Genomic DNA, 21,308 nt, shown 5'->3' on the forward strand with positions numbered 1-21,308 from the left:
AACAAAAAAACCCTTTATTTTATTCTAATACATGATACGCTGACTTGACCTGAATGGTAAAGTTTGCCAGTTTCCGGTCTAGTCAGGCAGAGCAGGGAACAAAGATAAAAACTGTTCTTAGAAGATGAAATTATGGGTCACTGGTTAACAGTAAGTGAGCAGAAGCTTACTTCTGTTATACTTTCCCACTGAATACCAATTTTTGGGAAATGTAATCATGATTTGGGATTCTTGCCTTTGTCTACATTCAGACATTCCATGTTTGCTGCCAGCAAAGCAGCACAGAGGGCTGCTACTTGGTCCCAGGTTCTCTTTTTTAACACCAGCCATTCCTCCCCAAACACCAGAAAAATGTAAAAGCAAAGGGTTACTCACTTGAATAGTAAGTTAAGACCAAAGAGGGTAAACATGACAGCCATGTAGCCAACAATGCCAGTGGCATAGCTGATTTTATAGATTAGCAGGAACCATTTATAAACCAACCTAGAGGAAGGAGATAAAATAAAATTAGTACAGCTGGCTTAGACTGCTAGCCTCAGGAGCCACTCAATCACCAGAAACTCCCCTTCCCACATCAATGGGACATCAGGTTCAGTGCTCAGGTTTCTTGGGCAACAGTTACTGTCAAAAGGTGTTCATATCCTCAACTGCAGAAATGCTCCGAAATTATTATACCCAAGAATGCTTTGTATCTTCCTGGACCTGGGCCAAGAAAAGAGACCTCAAAAAATAAGTTTCAGTCTCAAGCAAATAAAAGTCACAGCTGACCTAAGCAGTCTCTGCCCTCTCTGATTTAGGTTAGTTGGGCCAGGAAGTAAAAAAACTAAGAGCCACGAGAACACAACATGCAAAGGCTTGCTGTTCCCGACAGAACAAGGACAAGGGGGCAGGCGAATCAGACAGCAGTGGCTGCAGGCTTCTGTACCAGAAGTTTGGCCAGTCACTGCAGCTTTGCTCCTGTCCATAGGCCACTAATACTAGCAGGGTGTCCCATGAATTTGCTTCTGTAATGACATATTTCTTTGGAGAAGAAATGAGAAAGATACTCCTATAGTACCCTGAATTAATGTGTATGCTTTACGCTGGTGATGCAAAGTAGGTTTTTTCACATCCTTGAGGGTATGCAGAAGGTATACCCCAGAACTCAGTGATGAGCAATGTGGAATCTGGGTGGTGAACTCCAGCTGGGGTCAGGACGGAGAGAGGAGTGTCTGTAAAAGCCAGAGCTCTGTAAATGCTGCAGGTGGTCCCTAATTCCAGGAGTCACTGTGCTGGATAGTATTTTGTCAAACTGACACCCTACAGTCATCAGAGAAGAGAGCTCCTCATTGAGAAAATCCCTCCAGAAGATCAGCAGTAGGGCATTTTTCTTGATTATTAATTGTTCCGGGAAAGACCAGCCCACTGTGGGTGGGGCCATCCCTGGGCTGGTGGTCCTGGGCTCTATAAGAAAGCAGGCTGAGCAAACCATGGGGAGCAAGCTGGTAAGCAGCACCCCTCCATGGCCTCTGCATCAGCTCCTGACTCCAGGTTTTTGCCCTGTTTGAGTTTCTTCAGTGATGAACAGGGATGCAGAAGTACAAGCCAAATAAATCCTTTCCTCCTCAGCTTGCTTTGGTCAAGGTATTTCATCACGACAGAAACCCTAACCCAGACAGTCACTAATCATCCTGTCTGAGACAACAAATGAGCAGTTTAGTAATTTGCTTGAGTAACTAGCCCAAGCTTTCTTTGGTCCCAAGAGCTAACTTACTGCTAGAACCCAGGATGGACACTTAGGTTCCAGCCTCTGCTTCCCTGCTCTGGCTAAGCAGGTTTCTCAGGCTAGGCAAAGGCCCCAACCATTTTGTAGTGTTGCACAGAAAAACCACACACAGCTGGAAGGGAAAGAGACAGCAAAAAAGACATGGAATTTTAGGTCTTCTAATACTTATCTTGGATTAGTAAGCTTTTATTTGCTAAGTAAACCTAGATAAGTCAAATCATGTTTCTGAAATAAGTTCACTTCTTTGCATAAATGGGAAAAAGCAAACTTCCTTTCTCACTGTGGTGTAAGAGCCTATTTCTTGTAATATATTCATTAAAGTTAGATGAATAAATGAGGTCATTTATAAAACTTGGAAGCACCATCAATGTTATTTACTACTATAAAACAACCTTCCATATTACTAACAATATCTCAACCATTTTAGCTAGACATTAATACTGCTTGCCACTTGTAACTTCATGCATGTGTGTGGCACATATGTGGAGGGCAGAGGGCAACTTTGTGGAGTGGCTTCTCTCCTACCTTGACTTGGGTTCTGGGGATCAAGATGGACAGCAGGCTTAGGTGACCTTAGGTGACCAAGAAGCAGCTTTACTGGCTGAACCACCTATGTGTAATCTAAGCTGTCCAACGCTGACCGCCAACTCACAATCATGTCTCCTTAGTCACTCACATGCGATAGCATGCTTTATCTTGAAAAATCACTGTATATGAAGTTGAGCATTTGTCATATTTTCAGGGATGAAAATTCAAGGCTTGGAAAGGTAAGATCCCAAGTTCACAAGTTATAATGCCACACATTCCAACTCCGTATCTACTTGGCATTAGATTCTGTGCCTACTCTGAGGGCCTAGAGGTGTGTCAGGGAGAGGCTCCTGGGTCACCATCATCCTCACTCTCACAGTGAACTCAGGTCAGAGAAAGGTGTGCAGCAAACAGAACATATGAAGTACAAGAGCAACCTGCCAGCTGGGAGACTGGATGAGACCAGCCAGCACCCCTGCAGGCCTGAGCCCGTGCACACCTCTCACAGCACGCACCAAATGCATAGCAACAGGCGCTTTCCCGACCCTCTCCTCCACTAAACCGAGCACTCCTTGAGGGCAGGGACCATGTCTTATGCGGCTCTGTATCCCCAGCGCTCAGCAAAGGGCCTGGCACATAGCAGGTGCTTGTTGAATGAATGAATGAATGAATGAATGAATGAATGAATGAATGAATGAATGGAGAAAAATATCTTTTTCTGTCAGGCATGGATCTTAAGTGACCTCACAAGCTGCTTGGGAGGATTAAACAAAAAACACATTTGGCTAAAACAAAGAATTATAGAGCTCTATTACATAAGAAGAAAGTGCTATTCATTATTGATATTCATTCATTCAACAAAAATTCAGAGTGAGCTAGTGTGTGCCAGACCCCGAGGCAAAGCCTGGATACACAGTGCCTGGCACAGTGGATGGGGCCCTGACCTCAAAGTTTAGCCAGGGAGACAGATACCTAAAATAACATCTAATTGTAAATTGTGATGGGTTCTACAGAAAATACAACGAAAAATCTAATTCGGAGATCAGAGAAGGCTTCACAAAAGAGAAGGATACTTAAAATGAGACCATGATCTCAAAGGCTTGTTTGTTTTGTGTTTTTCTTAACACCAACAGATCTTGATGCAGATCATCAAGTGAAGGATAGGGAAATATTTAAAATTCTGAACCCGTGGCTAGGGTAGTGGGTCTCCCAATCAGCTTATTTTAGAGAGGCCCTGTACCAGCTCATTTGGCAGACAAAAAAAAAGGGGGGGGGGCTTTTTGTTTATCATTCTAAACCCATCTTTTTCCCATGCTTTCCAACACATTTGCTTCAAGAAACCTAGGCTTGAGGGCTAGAGAGATGGCTCAGGGATTAAAAACATTTGCTGTCCTTGCAGGACACCCAAGTTTGGTTCCTACACAGCAGTTCACAAGAATCTGAAACTCCAGTTCTGGGGATCTAAAGCCCTCTTCTGGCCTCTGTGGGCAGAAGATGCAGGCAAGTGGTACACTTATATACACGTAGGCAACATTCAAACACGTAACATTTTAAAAAATAACTCGTGGGGCTGGAGAGACGGCTCAGCAGTTAAGCGCACTACCAAAGGGCTCGGGATTCAAATCCCAGCACCCACACGGCAGTTCACAACTGCTCCTGAGGATCTGACACCCCCACACAGACACACAGGAGGTGCAACTCAAGCATAAATAAAATAAAAAAGGAGAAGGCACCCCAGGCCTCTCCTCTGCCTATGTTCTCACCTGGGGGTTGTCTGCACCAGAGGTTTCCGTGTGGCTCGGAAGGTGACAAAGGCTGTGACAGCAGAGAAGAAGACCCAGATCACCAAGAACCTCCACCAATGCAGCTTCACTGTGAAATAGAGGGGAACAACCCACATCTGAAAGAGGGTCACCATCTGAAACACAAACACAAGCACTTCAGCTCTGCCGGCTCCCTCTGTAGGCCCTGTCCAGAGTGTTCCTGTTTAGCTTCATCTTCTCACACTTCCAATTTTGTTGCTCTGAAACAGGTCTCAACTAGGTAGCCCTAGCTGGCTTGGAACACACATAGATCTGTCTGCCTCTGCCCCCCAAGTGCTGAGATTAAAGACATTTGCCAGCACGCCTGGTCACATTTCAGTTTGTGTAAATGTGTTTCTAGTAGTGTGATAAATTACCAAGCTGGCACTAGGCTGACTTTATCCTTCATTAAACTGTAGCCCACACATAAGCCTCTGCTTTCCACTGAGCTCTTGCTATCTCTTGCCCAGCTTCTCCAACTTCTCTGCTAGTTTGCCGGCACCCATGAGGAAAAATGAAAGAAGATACCTACGGTCGGACCAACTGGTTTCATTCTCTATACTTCTAAGTCAAGTTGTTCCCCTTGGGCTACAATAGCCTTCTTGCCTCCCTTCCAGCCTTTCAAGATCTCTGAAGCCTTTGGTCTCCTTTCTAACCAAAATTAGGTCTGAATTCCTAGTGCCCCAAAGCCTCTTCTTTTCCACTGTCACCTCAGTGCTTATCTGCAGGAGACAGGCTTTGAATTCATTTCTGGGTAGTGACTAGGCCACAGTCATCTATTTACACAATGCAATGCCAGGGAATTAGTACACAATCCGTACCAATAAATGCGAACAAATAAATTAAAAGCAGAGTAAGACTAGACTGAAGTAAAATTCCCTAATGGAGAGGCACATTTCTGTGCCAAGGCAGTGAACCCAGGGCCCTGCACATGAAGCACAGTGAACTAACTACCCAGGAGACGTGTCCCCAACAGCAAAATACTAAAATCATTACTATTTTACCTTTTTTTGACTTTGAAATTGGATGTGTATTAACAGCACATTTCAAGCACTCAAAAGCCACAAGACTGGTAGCTGCTACAGTGGGCAGCGCAGCACGGAGCTTCCAGTTTACCTAATAGCTACCACTCACACACAGTGTTTTGTGCTCAGAAAATATGTAGTTGGTTTTTGTTTGTGGGGAATTATTTTTTGTTTGTATTTAATTATTTATTTATTGTTCCTGCCCCTTCAGACATTTTCCTACACATTAAAGCTTCATTCTTATCACCTTCATGTGTACATATGTGACATAGGCACAGATGTGTGCAGGGGTATTACCTGTGCATGAGCATGTAGGAAGGCGAAGACTGACATGCAGTATCTTCCCCTATCTTCCCCTCTGCCTCAGTCTTTGATACAGGGTCAATGAACTCCCTTTTTTTGTCTAGATTAGTCAGTGAGCCTCAGGGGTCCACTTGTCTCCACCCCCAGCTTTGGGGTTTTAGAAGCAATTTGGCACTCTTGACTTCTACTTAGATACGAGGGATCCAAAGTCAGGTCTTCATGCTTGCCTTGCAAATATTTACCCACTGAGCCACCTCCCCAAGTCCCTGCCTTATGTGATTCAGGTGAAGACAGAGGAGGCAGCAACACAGTTCAGGGGTAAAGTGCATGCCTAGTGTGTGTGAGAATCGAGGCTCAACCCTGAGTATAGGGGATGAGGTCGTGAGCACTGACTCACTGTGAGTTTTCTGTTTGGTGGGCCCGAGGGTGCCCACTATTGGCTAGTAAGTGCAGCATACAACCTGAGTCTCAGTTCTACTGCACTAGAGCCCACAACTGACCCTGCAGCGAAGCACTCTGAAAACTAGAGGCTGAAAAGCTGGACTCGGACTAAAAACAGAGAAGAGCCTTTGTGCTTTACCCTGCTTGCCTTTTTTTGAGACAGGGTTTCTCTGTGGAGCCTTGGCTGTCCTGGAACTTGCTTGGTAATCAGGCTAGTCTCAAACTCACAGAGATCCAGAGATCTGCCTGTCTCTGCCTCCCAAGTGTCAGGATTAAAGGTATGTACCACCATGCCCAGGCACATTGCTTGCTTTAATAGGTTCACTGAGATTGCTTACAAAACAGTAAGCCAAAATTAGCAAAGAATCGAATCAAAAGATCTGGATACATTATCTTCTGCAAAAAAGAACAGGAATTCCTGAGCTCCTTTTAGCTTTTTGAAAAACTGGGATGTTGTATTTTAAAACAACAACAACAACAACAAAAAACAGGCTGGGGCTGGAGAGATGGCTCAGAGGTTAAGAGCACTGGCTGCTCTTCCAGATGGTCCTGAGTTCAATTCCCCAGCAACCACATGGTGGCTCATGACCATGTGTAATGAGACCTGGTGCCCTCTTCTGGTGTGTATGAAAACAAAACACTCATATTCATAAAATAAATAAATAAATCTTTGGAAAAAAAAAAAACAAACAGGCTGCTTTCAGAAGTCAAGGTAAATTTTTACTTTATTTTTTTTTTCTCTTGAAATATAGAAATTTATTTTAAAACTTTTTTTTTCCTTCACTGAGATAGGGTTTCTCTGTGTACCCCTGGCTGTCTTAGAACGCTCTCTGTAGATCAGGCTGGTCTCAAACTCAAGAGATCCACTTTCCTGAGTGATGAGACTGAAAACATGCACCACCGCCACCTAGCTAGAAACTGTAGAAGTAGGGAGGAAGAAAAAAACAAAGCAAAATAAAATAAAAACCCTGTCAAGAAAAAAACAGTCGTAGTAGCTGGGTTCACAATAAAACTGAATTTAGGGTCAACAAAAGGCCAAAGTCCACACAGGAAAAACAGCACCACTGTTGTTTAACTGAATTGGGGGGGGGCACTGTTAATCACTGAATCAGGGTTTTTCTCTAAATTTTGCAGAATATGCACTACACTACAGTGTTTCATAAAAGGTAGGGATCACAGGTCGGTAGAACAGGGGCGGAGGTGACAGGGCTGGGAGAGAGAAGGGAAACCAAGGGGGGGGGGACATCTCTGAGACAAGCTGGAGACCTGTGACAGGGAGGATATGAGGGTGACTCTAACTGAGACCCTTAGCAGTGGGGGACATGGAGACTGAAGTGGCCACCTTCTAGCCAGGCAGGATTCCCAGTGGAGGAATCCCACCCACAAAACCTTCCAGCCAAAATTTACCCTACCTACAAGAAGCTCAGGGATAAAGAAGGTGCAGAAATTGGGGGAAATGTGCAACCAATGACTGGCCCACCTGAGACCCACCCCACAGTAGAAAACTAACCCTGTTAATGACACTGTTAATAATACTCTGCTATGCACGCAGACAGAAGTCTAGCATAACTGTCCTCTGAGAGGCTGCACCCAGCAGCAGACTGAAACAGATGCTGACACCCACAGCCAAACATGGGGCAGAGCTTGGGGAGTCTTGTGAAAGAGTAGGGGGAAAGGATAGAAGGAACTGGAGGGGATGAGAACTCCACAAGAAGACCAACAGAGCCAACTAACTTAGGTCCATAGGGGCTCACAGAGACTGAAGCACCAACCAAAGAGCACGCATGGTCTGGACCTAGATCCCCTAAACATATGTAACTGATGGGCAGCTTGGTCTTCATGGGGGTCCCTAGCAGGTGGAGCAGGAGCTGTTTCTGACATGGACTCTGTGGCCTGCTTGTGGATCCCTTTCCCCAGCTGGGCTCCCTTGCCTAGCCTCAGTGCAAGAGGATGCACTCGGCCCTTATATGACCTGATGTGCTGGGGTGGGCTGATATGGGGGGGAGCTCTCCTTTTGAGGACAGGGGAGGATGGGAGAAGAAGGTGGGAGGGTAGGACCAAGAGGAGAAGAGGGAGGGGGCTTGGTTCATAATACATAAATAAACTTAATTTTTAAAATGTGTCATAAAATACATGTTTTTTCACACAAAGTATAGGACAAGGGACCACGAGAAAAAAAAAAAATCAATACAAACATATTAGAGGCAGTAAAACAAAACAAAACAAAAAAACAACCTCAGTAGTAGTGGATACCATGTATTTTGTACAATTCTGCCAAACAAAGGAACTGAATAGGTTGTGGACAAAGCTAGTGAAAGAATTAAGAAACGAAAATCTACAAATCTCTTCTACCATATGACGTCAAAGGGTTGAACTCAAGTTACTGGGTTGGTAGCACTCTCGCCTGCTGAGCATCCCCAGGCTCTTGTTTAGTAAATAAGTTTACACTTCATCTTAATTTTTAAAAAATTCTTTGTGCTTATGTATATGAGTGTTTTGCCTGAATGCATATGTGTATGCGTGGTAGCTAAGGAGGTGAGAAGGAGGGGTTGGATCCCCTGGAACTGGAGTTATAGATGGCTATAAGCCACCATGTCAGTCCTAGGAGCAACAACTGCTGAGCCACTTCTCCTGGCTCCTGTATTTAACCTTCATTAGGAAAAACATTTTAATAGCAATCTTGGGGATGGAAGGGCCTTTTGTGCCATCTGGTAACAATGTTTATTGAGACATACTGAGTTCAACAGTTTATAAAATAAACACTTGTGTCTGTACAAAATAACAGAAATCTTTGCCCTGATCTCTCTTCCAATACAGGAACTAGGCAGCTATGCAGAGCTACAGTAGCAACAAAAATGTTCAGAGGAAAGATGCAGCAATGTGGACAGGAACTAGCTGGGGGAGATTTCTCTAAGAGGTGAAAGCACAAAGGACCTGCTTACTAAATTATGGATAGCATATAGCTTAGGGCAGAACAAACATGCAGCCAATCAATATGGAAATACAAAAAAAACAAACAAAACCTAGAATGAACAAAGACATTTCTAGGGTTCTATATGGAACATTCCATGAACCAATAAGCGTAACATGAAGCAAAGAAACCTCTCAGACTGCCCCAGCAGCGGATGGAAAAAGACTGATTTAAGAGCAGCTCATGGAAAACATATTGAAGGGTTTCAGTTGTCAAAGCTACTGCCAAAAAGCCATGGCAACCTCAGGCTGCCTAACTAAAAGCATACCCAGAATAAGAGCTCTCTGCTCGTCACTGTCATCTCACTAAATACACAAAAACACTGTCTTAACGAAGCATGACCATAAGAGCCATCAGGGTTATAAAACATCTGGAACAGAATCCTGTAAAAGCAGCTGAAAAACAAAAAAAACAAAAAACCAAAACACTGGATATCAAGCTTGGAAGAGGACCCAAGAAAGGCTGGCCACTAAAAAGTTATCTACAGGCCCAATATGCAGATGTATCCAGTCATTTCTATGACTTGGCAAGACGATTCTTTGCTAGAATAGTCTACAGGCAGAGATGCAGTTGGCAGTTTCTTCCTACTGCACCTCTAGCAAACAGCCACCTTCATTTCCAGGGACAACCACCACTTCACTAACATATGCTACTAACCAGACAAGCGCTTGTGTCCCTCTTGTCTCTGGGTCCAGATTTTGTCTTTTAGAGAGGTGCTAAATTTACTACCAGTGTCCTAGGACTGGTATCTTACTTAGAACTATAGCTTCTTTCCCAAGCTGGCCCCTCTCCAAATAAGAATTAGTCAAGCGGCCATTTAACCAACACTGGACAACATGTTAAGGACTGGGGACTCAACATGAATAATAAAGCCTCAAGGACTTAGGTCTATTGAAGAAAAACATAAACTCAACCTGTTCAAAATAAATTCTACAATGACATAAGCCCTGGCAGTCCACAAAGTACGGGAGAGAAGCACTGCACTCAAAGTGGAGAAACCAATAAAAGCTTCCCAACAGGGCACTATCTGATTTTTATGGCCTCCTAAGTCCAGAAACAAAAGGGACTGTGAGTATTTCAGGTCCATGAACACGGCATGTTGGTAAGCAGCCTTTGAGGAAAAAGTGAGAAACGAGCCTATCATTGAAGACAGCTTGCAAGGAGGCTGGAAGTTTTTTCTACATTTTCTTTTCTCATAGAAATGGGATCCAAGTGAATTTTTTTTTTTTTTTTTAAGACGAGTTTTAACTATATAACAACCCTGGCTGTCCTAGCCTGGACCTCAAGAGGCCCAGAGACCCACCTGCTGGGATTAAAGGGATGTGTACCGCCATGCCTCGCCTCCAAGTAATCTTCTTAAAGCCTAAGTCTAAAGGGGAAATCTGCATTATTTTGCAGAGTTCCAGGTAGGAGAGTCTGATGCTCATCCACCCGGGAAGTAGCAGCTGTTCAGGGTGGGGCTTGAAAACAAACTATATATGGTAACAGACAGAAATGATGAAAGCTTCTCCTTGGAGATGTTTAAAAATAGGACAGATACTTTTCCAGGTATAAACTTCTCATTTCCCCTAACATCCCTGAGGGAGCTAAGGATTAAATAATATTAGAATCTGAATTGATGATGAAAACTAAGCTACACAGAAACCAAAGCAAGTCTGACCTGGAGTAGGTTTCCAATCCATCTTCTGTCTCCCTAGCAGCCTCCCTGCCATCATTCTGAGTTTGTAGAGGAACCCTGAAAGGCAGGGGTGGTTAAATGGTGAAATGACTGACAAAATGGGGCTTGTAAAAGTACTTGAGATCCAAGGAAAGGGCTCAGGCAGTCATTAAGGAGAGAAACTCAGGAGACCTAAAAGCAGAAACGACTATGGCAGGTCAGAGATAATAATTTCCTAAGGCTTTTGAGAAAAAAACTATTAAGAACCAGTTTTTGGGGCTGGAGAGATGGCTCAAAAATTAAGAGCACTTACTACTTTTGCAGAGGACCTAGGTTTGGTTCCCACAATCCACATGGAAGCTCACAACTGCCTCTAACTCCAGTTCCAGGGGATCGGGTGCCCTCTTCCGGCCTCCATGGACACGTGATGCACATACATGACAGTAAAACACTAATACACATAAAATTTAGTAATTAAAGAGTATTAGTATTATACATGCACGCACGCGCGCGCACACACACACACATACACACACACACACACACACACACAAAGAGGGGCTAGAAGGATGGTTCAGCTGTCAAAATCACTGGCTTCTCGTCTGGAGGACCCATGTTCAATTCCCAGCACCCACATAGTGGCTCACAACTGTCTAGAACTCCAGTTCCAGGGGGCCTGGAGTTCTTCTGGTCTCTGAAGCAAGTGGTGCACAGGCACAAATGTAGGCAAAACAACCACACACATAAAACAATGAAAGAGAAAGAAGAATCAGGTTTCAAGGCTGAATACAGTGGCATACACTAGTAACCCAGCACCTGGAAGGGTAAAAGGCAGGAGGATCAGGCGTTCAAGATCAGCTTTACACAGTGAGTTAAAGGCCAGCCTGGACTACAAACATACAATCTTAACAGTCATATCCTCAAGGCTGGATGTGGTGGCACACCCTTAACCCTGGTGCTCAGGAGGTGAAGACAGGCAGATTATCTGTGAGTTTGAGGCCAGCCTGGTCTACAAACCCTGTCTCAAAAAAACAAACAACAAAACAAATCACTTCCCAACAAATCACTTCAAATTCCGCTTGACTGCTTAGTAGTCTGAAAAATGGATAAAAATTCCTGTCTTATATTGCAGTTTGGCTATTCTTTCTTAGAATGCTTTATTATTTTTATTTAGTATGTATGAGATGGGGAGAAGAAGAGAGGGAAGGAGAGAAGAAGGAGGGAAAGAGGAGGAGAAGGGATAGGGAAGGAAGGAAAAGGGGAAAAAGGGAGGAAGGGCGAGGGAGAGAGAAAGCGCACAGGCTGACTGTCTGTGCATATATAGAGGTCAGAGGGCTGGGTTCTCTCCAGCCACCTTCTAGGTACAGAGATCAAACTTGGGTCATCAGGTCTAAGTTCAGGAGCCTGTACTCACACAGCCACCTCACTAGTCCAATGTGTTGGAATCTGTCTTTAACAAGCATTAAACCCACAGCTTTGTACATGCTAAGCCAGCACTCTTCCACTGAGCCATGCCCGTCCTCACAGCACTTCCGCTTTGTAGTGTTGGACCTTGCCTCTCACCAGCGAAACGCATAGTGCACGTGTAGCCAAGAAAATCCTTTTTTGGGCAATGGCTATCAAGTGTACACTCTAAGCAATTTAAGGTATTTTTACTGTTGCTGGAAATAACATATCTGAAATTTAAAAACTAGAAACATACCCTGTTTCAAATAAGTTAATTTGAGCTAACTCTTCTTTGACCATGAGAAACAAGATTTGAGTTCCTCAACTACAGACAGCAAGTGACCCTGAGAGCACCTAAGTTAGAGATCAGTGGGCGGCATCCCTGCACGTGAGGTAAGAGCAGAGAGTCTCATCAGGGACCTGTGCTTCCCAGGGAGCACGTGCAAAACCTAGAGACAAACGTGGACGTCTTCTGAAAGGTGCTGGTGTGCCTAGCCAGAGGACACCTGATGTGATGGCTATTCTTGGTTAGCAACTTGGCTACATCTGGAATTTACTGAAACCCAAAATGGCTGAGTAGACTTGTGAGAGATTTTTGCTTAGTTAAAATCCACTTCTAATCTGGAACTTTGATGCGAGGTTTAATTCTGACCTTTTGAAGTGGGAAGACCCACCTGTAATCTGGGCCATGCCTTCTGCTGGAGCAGAAGGAAGGACATGGAAGAAGGAAGCTTTTGCTCTTTGCTGTCTGCTCTCACCCTGAATAGCAAGGCCATTCTTCCAGATTCCAGTGCGCACTGCAGACCAGCTGAGACATCCAGTCCTGTGGACTTAACAACTACTGGATTCCATTGTTGAATTAGCTGGACGACAGCCTGTAATCCATTTCATAAGTCCCCTTTACACACGCACACCCACACCCACATACACTGAGGTTACTGTTGAAGAGAGAGAGAGACATTCTGTAAGTTGTTACTCTAGAGAACCTGACATTCTGTGACGCACAGTGCAACCCTCCTCACCTCACAAAGAATGAACTGGTGTAAAATGCCAATCGTCCCTGGTACAAACGCTCTTTTAGGAAAACAGGACTAGCGTTTTTCCACTCGGGAGTCACAGGGCTGGACGGACAACCTGTACCAGTGAAGAGCAAAATCGTGCGGCGGGAGAGAAACAGCCTCATCCGCCAGCAACATCATTCTCTGGCTATAGACACTTCTTTCTGAAAGCTCCCATGGCTACTTCAACAATAGCCTCACTGTGTTTCCTTACCCAGGCACCTTGCAGGAAGTCATTTCAATTCTCTTTCATTCCAAAGACAATGTCATGTATGTAGTTGCCATGTGTCTCTATTGGTTACCCTTTTCAGTCAGTACTCATCCACTGAAACTACTCGTGAACAGAGTGAAACAACTAAAAATTACTCATGTTTAGCTATGTCTTCTTTTCTAGCCTCACACCTCGCTGTCATCCAAGGTAACCAATATCCTAATCTTGGGTTTTAGCATTCTTGCCGTTTTTAATGTGTATGTGAGTACGCACACACACACGTTGCCCAGAGGACAACCTCTGACGTCACTACTCAAGCACCATCCACTGTTTTGGTTTTGTTTTTTTGTTTGTTCGTTTTGTTGAAACAGGGCTTCTCTGTGTAGTTCCAGCTGTCCCGGAACTCACTCTGCAGACCAGACTGGTCTTGAACTCAGAGGTCTGCCTGCCTCTGCTGGGATTAAAGGTGTGTGCTACTACCTAGGCCACCTGTTTTTTATTTTTATTTTTTTAAATCCTCAGATACTGATTTTGTTACTTCATGTCCTTTGCATATGGACTCAGTGCTTACAGTTAACTGTAAAATAACAAGCAGGTTTTTAAGGCACGCATCACTAGCACCACAATTACTTTCACCAAGAACTGACAGGCTATAAACAGACAATTTGCCCAGCACTAAAACATGAGCTAATTTCATCTAAACCTATTAAAAAAAAAAAAAAAAGATTTTAATTTTTCGCCCACTGGGAAAAATTTTTCTTCCTGAATGAAATTATAAATCATAAATTATATTTCATTAAAGATATAAAGTACCTAACTGTAGACTGTAGCATACAGAGCAGTATTCAATCGATACTTTTATACAGCCTTTTAAAAGATGAAGTTGAAGAGTAACAATGTGTGCTGTGTTTACTGAGGGCTCTGGCTCTCACCAGCACTCAGTGTAAAGGGCTTTGGTGGCCAGTGTTGCTTCAATGCAATTATCAGGCTACTTTATTCATTTTCAGTGCTTTGATCAGAGGGTGTATATGCAGTAGACCTATGAAAATGTTGTTCATGCTTATCAGAATTACATCTGTCTACAGCAGGCTGTGGCTTTGAGACAGAACCCCTCTGTGTAGCCTGGCTGTCCTGGAGCTTGCTTTATAGAGCAGGCTGGCTTCGAGCTTCGAGCCATCTGTCTGCCTCCCGAGTGCTGAGATGAAAAGTGTTCGCACTACACCTGCCTCTCCACCGCCTGGATTACAAGTGCAAGGTGTCACCCCCAGGTTTCTATGTTTGGGAGCATGTGGAGTGTGCGCGCGCGCGCGCACACACACACACACACACACACACACACACACACACAAATAAATCTTAGTATCTATGGACATTTGTTATTATTATTAAAGCCTGGTCTTGGTCTGTACCTCAGGCCTCAAATTCATTATTAACTTCTGCTTTACCTGCCCAAGTGCTGGAATAGTGCAGAGGTGTGCCACCTCTCCTAGATGCTCATCTGATTTTTGAAGAGTCCCACAACCACACAATGATCAAAGAATTCTGTTCAAGAAAGATGCTGAGATAACTAGATATCAGATGGAAGAATAAACTAAAACTCTTATCTCGCATCATTTACAAAAATCCAAACTGAGCTAAGATAAAATAAAGGAGGCAGGATGTGCTAACACACACCTGCAACCCCAGCACCCGGGAGGTGGAGGCAGGCAGACCCCAGCTTGCTGACCAGTTAGTCTAACCTAATTCCAGGTTCAGTAGAGAAAAACAGGTCTCAAAGATAAGGTGGAATGAAACTGAAGAAGACACCTGACATCTGGTCTCAACACACAGGCACATGCAAACAAACACAAGCATACACACAAATACACATATATCTTCCTAATTGTCTGTTGGCAACAGAATCTTAGGTATGTCACTAAAAGTATAAACAACAAAAGAAAAAAGCTACCCCTCATCAAAATAATAAATGCGTATACATCAAAGGACACTATTAAGAAGGTGACAAGGGGCTGGAGAGATGGTTCAGTGGCTGTTCTACCAGAGGATCCTGGTTCAATTCCCAGCACCTACACAGCAGCTCATAACTGTTTGCAATTCCAGTTCTGGGGGATCTGACACCCTCACACAGACACACATGCAGGCAAAACACCAAAGTACATAAACTAAAATAATTTTTTTAAAAGTGAAAGGATAATCCTGGAGGATGCAAACAACATATGTTAATGGATTGGAATTCAGATTTAGTAATTCATACAGTTCATCAACACAGAGACAATTTAAAATGTGAAAAGAACTTGAATAGACATATTTCCAAACATTCAGGCATAACACACCTGTAATCCCAACAATATGAAGGATCAGGGCATTCAAGGCCAGCCTCAATGAACAACAAGCCTCTTGAGACCAGTCTACTTTACATCAGACTCTCAAAAACCCCAAAACATCAACATATAAAAATTATACAAAATAAGCCAGGTGTGGGGGTGCATGCCTTTAATTACAAGCATTTGGGGAGGCAGAGGCAGGAGGATCTCTGTGAGTTTGAGGCCAGTTTAGTCTACAGAGCAAATTCCAGGACAGCCAGCACAGAGAAACACTGTCTTAAAAACAAACAAACAAACAAAATTTATTTTTAATTACATGTATATGTGGGGTTGGGAGAAGGGAATGGGCACACATGTTTAGGTGCCTGCAAAGGCCAAAGGAAGGTGTCAGGTCCCATGGACCTGGAGATATAAGTGGCTGTAAACCACCCAATTCGGATGCTATAAACTAAACTTTGGTCCTCTTTCTTTGTTTTCATTAGACAGTGTCTCATTCTGTAGTCCTGGCTGCCCTCAAAGTATTTAGAATAGGCTGGTCTTGAAGTTATGTGCTCCACCCTTCTTTTGGCTATCATTTTCATGGAATATTTTTCCCATCCTTTTACTTTCCATTTTTTTGTCTATCTAAGATGAGACTTATACACGCAGCATGTTGATGAATTATGGGATTTTTTTACTCCAATTTGCCAGTCTCCAGCTTTAACTAGGAGACTTTAACCTATCCAGAATTAAGTTTCAATACTAGTAAGAAAGAACTCACCTATGACACTTAGCTATTTGTCTTCTCTATGTCATGTCTTTTTTCTTTACCTTTTTCACTGCCTTTTTGTTTACTTAATTTTGGCATACAGATTAATGGAATTTACCTCCTTCTCATAAGACTAGCGTTGGCTTTCCTTGTCAAGTGATCTCCCTTCCAAATAAACGTTTACTGATATTTCCTTCATGTATCTGTCTCACAATATTTAAAAGAAAGTATCAACTTTTTCTGGCCATAAAAGTAGTCTCATGTTGGGTTGGAAGTGGTGATACATGCCTTTAATCCCAGCATTTGGGAGGCAGAGACAGGAAGGCAGACCTCTGTAAGTTCAAGGCTACTCTGGTCTACTTAGTGAGTTGTAGGACAGCCAGAGCAAACAGTGAGACCTTGTCTCAAAGCAATCAAAAAAAAAAAAAAGAAAAAAAAAAAAGGAATCTCATGTTTTCCTGTACCAAATCACTTGCCCCTCAGAGACACACATATGCACACCCCACAAACTACTTATCATTCCATATGGAAAATTCATTGCTACTATTTTTACCTGCCTATATGTCCTCTGGGTCAGGCAGAGCCCTGGTCACTTACAAAGCGTCTCTTGATTACTGAAAAGTGAGAGGTGCCGGGTGGGGTGACACACTCCTGTAATCCTAGTACTTTCGAGGTAAAGACAGGAAGATCAGGAGTTCAAAGTCATCCTTATGTACATAGTAAATTCAAAGCCTTCCCGAGTGACAGGAGAGTCTGTCTCAAAGAACATTTTTAAAAGTGAGACGTGGCTTACATTGTAAGAACGGGGGTGCCGCTGTTTCCACTGTACCAGGAGCAGCTGGGCTACCACCAAGGTAGCAATGAGGATGAGGACCATTTCAGCGTGCATGGCTTCGTGGCCACGATGTTTGGCATGCATGCGTGCATGTTCGACCCTGGAAGGCAAGCAGATAGGGCGAGTCAATAGAGGGATGGTGTGCTGGTGAGGGAGCCGCGCTCCCTGCAGCAGCTTCCAGCCGCAGCTCAGAGCGCAGCCTGGATTTTATCTGTCTGTCTGTCTGTTTTGAGACAGGCTCTGCAAAGACCGGGCGGTCCCAGGGCTCACTCTGTAGGCCGGGCTGGCCTCGGACTCGGGGTCTGCCTGCCTCTGCCTCCTGAGGGCTGGAACTGAGGGTGTGTGCCACTGTGCCAACTGCAGGGTGCCCTGAACCCTAGGAGCTAAGACCCAGGCCTGGGGAAACGGACATGGACTGAAACAGAGGCTCCCCAGGTTCCAGCTACAAAGCACAGCTACGTCAGCGATAGATGATGCAGTGCTTGACCCCGTGGCAGAAAAAGAAGAAGCCTCTCTTGGGTCAGGAAGGAAATGCCCGGAGAGGCTTGTGTCATTTTAACCCCATTTCAGCCTGTCACTAGAAGGAGAAAGTAGAGGTTATAACCATAAAGCCTTAGGTAGACTCAGTATTTATCACACCGCTACCATTGTAAGCGTGCTGATTCTAGAGTAGTTTTTTTGGTTTGTTTGGTTTGGTTTGGTTTGGTTTTTTGAGACAAGGTTTCTCTGTGTAGCTCTGACTGTCCTGTAACTTGCTTTGTAGACCAGGCTGGCCTTGAACTCACAGAGGTCTGCCTGCCTCTACCTCCCAAGTGCTGGGATTAAAGGTGTCCACCACCATGCCCAGCAATGCTTGCTTTATTTATCATACCTCTTTGCCAGGGCTAAAGAGCTTAGTACTGAAGGCTAAAAACTGAACTGCTTCAAGTCTGTGCTAAGGCAACATGTCTTCATCATCAGTATCACATAAACAGCCTCTTCAAGGGCTCTGGAAGTTCAGTAAACAGACAACCAGACAGCACATCTGGAAACATTTTATTAATCTAAAGCTGGCATTTTCTGGTCTAGGTGTATAGGAAAGAGAGATGAGCTGGGCATAGCACACATCTTTAATCTCAACACTCTGGAAGTATAAGCTAGCCTTTCTAAAACATATATGTGAGATCTTGCTAAAAACATACATATATGTTTCACAATGAAACAAAAATGTACCTATCTACAGCTTTTTGTTTGTTTTGTTTCAAAGCACGGTTTCCCTGTGTAGCCTTGGCTGTCCTGGACTTGCTTTGTAGATCAGGCTGCTCTCAAACTCACACAGAACTCAAGAGAGAACTCTGCCTCCAGAGTCCTGAGATTAAAGGTGTGCACCACCATGCCCAGGCAGGTCCCAATCTTTTTGTTGTTGTTTTGTTTTTTGAGACAGGATTTCTCTGTGTAGAATTGGCTGTCCTGGACTCACTTTGTAGACCAGGCTAGCCTCAAACTCACAGAGATTCGCCTGCCTCTGTCTCCCAAGTGCTGGGATTACAGGCGTGCACGACCAAGCCCGCTGGGTCCTAATCTTTTAATCACTGTTCATGTAAAATAATGTGAACATCTTGTTGCTTTCTTCCATATATGATCCAACTAAAAACCTTCAGAATAAACAGTTACCACTTTTTGAAATCTGTGACGTAAGCACTCTGAAACCTCTTTACTGAAAAAAATCATGAAAATATTTGCTAATGCCTTTTGATTATAAAGCAAGATAGCTTTTATCACAGATAATTATGACGCTGATGACAATAATAGTCATCTTCAAAACAAGTACCACTGGACGCTTACCACATTGCAAGGCAAGGTTCTAAGAACTTCGCAGACATTAATCCTCATGCCTCTTTAAGGTGCAGATACTGTTAAGATTCTGTTTACAAATGGAGTGACCTGTAAGGCCTGGTGTTACTGGCCTCGCTACTTCAGAGGCAAGGACAGAAGGATGTCAAATTCCAGGCCTGTCTAGGCCATACAGTTAAGTTCAAGGTTAGCCTGGGCAACTTGATCAGATTCTGTTTCAAAATAACAAGTAAAAAGAGGGCTGGGATTACAGCTCAGTGAAAGACCACTGTTTAACATGTATGTGGCCTGGATTCAATCATTGGTATAGAAAAAGGAGGGGGGGGTAATAAACGAGGCAGTGAGAATTTAAATAAATTACCCCACATCATGTAGCTGGTAAATGGTAAAACTGGTTTCACCACAGGTACTTACTTAGTGCAAGTACCTACTTACTCTAGGACTGCTCAGAAGCGACCTGGATACTTGGAAAGAGTCCCAAAATACCTGTCCAACTGGTCATAAGACAATGCATCCCATAAACAGAGAGGGAAAAACGTCGTTACAAAATTAACTGGCTTAGCCTGTGGGACCCGAGCTGCCACACTTACCTCCATTGCTCCTCTGGGGAGAGGTGTGACATGTCAACCTGTAGAAAGACACCATCAGAAAAATCTGTCATTGACTTACAACTGTCCCCACCCAAAATTAGGAGCTCATACATTCATCAATATTTTCAAGGAATCAAAGGAGGCCTCCAAGCTCACAACCTCTCTGAAGCCTTTCCCACCACTCCTTCACACTGGTCTCTCCCTTCTCCGGCTGCTAGTTTGCCTCAGGTTTTATAACTGAGTGAATGGTGCACGGCTGATCTGCACATTCAAAGAGTAGGAGCTCTAACTCCCAGGGTTCTCACAGGATGATGGACTGTTGAAGCCTGCTCTTTGAGACATGGCTGCTGCCATCTCTGTCTTCAGCAATTCAGCTTCCATTTCCTTTCTAAGGTGAAATTCACTTCAATGTTTTTAAACCCTGAGCTTTGCTTCCCAGCATCAGTTATTCGTAGCTCACAGTAACAGAGCCTGTCCGAGGGCCGAGCTGACGCTGCATCTCAATGGTGTCATACTTATGCTTGGTCATCCACACACGTGGCGACTCTGGTTGCACTCTTGCTATCTATACACTTGGCTGCACGTGGGTTGCACACTGGAAGACCCCAACTCACCACACCTAGAACCAGCCAGCTTAGAGGTTAGCGGATAATACTTTACTTAGCCAAAAATGTAATACTGCTTTGTATGGCTAGACAAAATGTGTTACTACTCTCCCCAAGCCTTTTATTCAGTTTGGTCTATTTAGCCTACTGCAAGAACAGGTCAACGGGGCTGGAGAGATGGCTCAGCAGTTAAGAGCACTGGCTGCTCTTCCAAAGGTCCTGAGTTCAACTGCTAGCAACCACATGGTGGCTCATAGCCACCTATAATAAAATCTAGTGCCTTCTCCTGGTGTGTACACATACATGCAAGCAGGGTACCATATAAACAATAAATAAATCTAAAAAAAAAAAAAGAGAGAAAAAAAGAACAAGGCGATGTCAGTTAGGCACCTGAGTCCTTACAGTGACCCTGATCGATCAGCTTGGAAAAGGCACTCAAATAAATCATCAATTTCTAGCTGAGACCAGGTCTGAGTGGTTTGTGTGCATTTCTTGGGCTCTAACAGGACATATTTATTATATGATAAGGATAAGCTATAGAAGAATGAATACGTGGATTTTAACCCAATTTGGGTTGTTATATACCAGGGACAGTTTCTTGTTACAACTGAAATATTATCCAGAAATGAGAGGAATGTTCTTGGGAAAGGAAATTACATGAACAGGAAAGAGGGGAAAAACTGAACACTGCACAAATAATTAAGTATGATTAGGATAAAATATAAAGTTGGAGAATATATTGTCATATACTGACACACAAATGGCCACACAGGAGGAAGCTGAACATTTAGACTAGGGCAAGGTGATCTCTGGCTCCTGCTCTTAGAAGAACATGGCCTTCTAAACTGAGAGCTTTGGTTCTACCTAGGGTCTCTCAAACACAGCACTACTGATATTTGGGGTTGGTTTTTATTTGCTGAGGGAAGGAGTGTGCCCTATATATAATCAGTGGAACCCAGAAAGACCATGTACAGACACTGCCCAATGTCCAGGAAACAAATGCTGCTCCTGTCAGAAGCCTCTGTTCTGGAATATTTACATCCTTGGCACTTGCAGCCATCAGCAGCTGCTTTAGAGACATACAGAACCAAGCTGGAACTCTACCACACCGGAAAACAACAGTTTGGAGCAAATCGGGCTGAAAAGGAGACAAGAGCTTAAAACAC

General features: G+C 43.8%; 1 protein-coding gene across 1 annotated transcript in view; it reads right to left on the minus strand.

The window, feature by feature from the left end:
- Rnf121 (ring finger protein 121) overlaps positions 1–21,308 on the minus strand; it is a 53,862-nt gene that overhangs the window by 13,672 nt on the left and 18,882 nt on the right. The window contains exons 2-5 of the mRNA XM_055623167.1: positions 19,538–19,575; positions 17,073–17,214; positions 4,057–4,211; positions 376–483 (exon numbers count right to left, since the gene is read on the minus strand). Of these exons, the coding sequence (XP_055479142.1) occupies positions 376–483; positions 4,057–4,211; positions 17,073–17,214; positions 19,538–19,575 (443 nt within the window). The remainder of the gene's footprint in view (positions 1–375; positions 484–4,056; positions 4,212–17,072; positions 17,215–19,537; positions 19,576–21,308) is intronic.

The sequence above is a fragment of the Psammomys obesus genome, unplaced genomic scaffold (assembly GCF_907164565.1).
Source record: "Psammomys obesus unplaced genomic scaffold, mPsaObe1.curated_primary_1811, whole genome shotgun sequence".
NCBI lineage: Eukaryota > Metazoa > Chordata > Mammalia > Rodentia > Muridae > Psammomys > Psammomys obesus.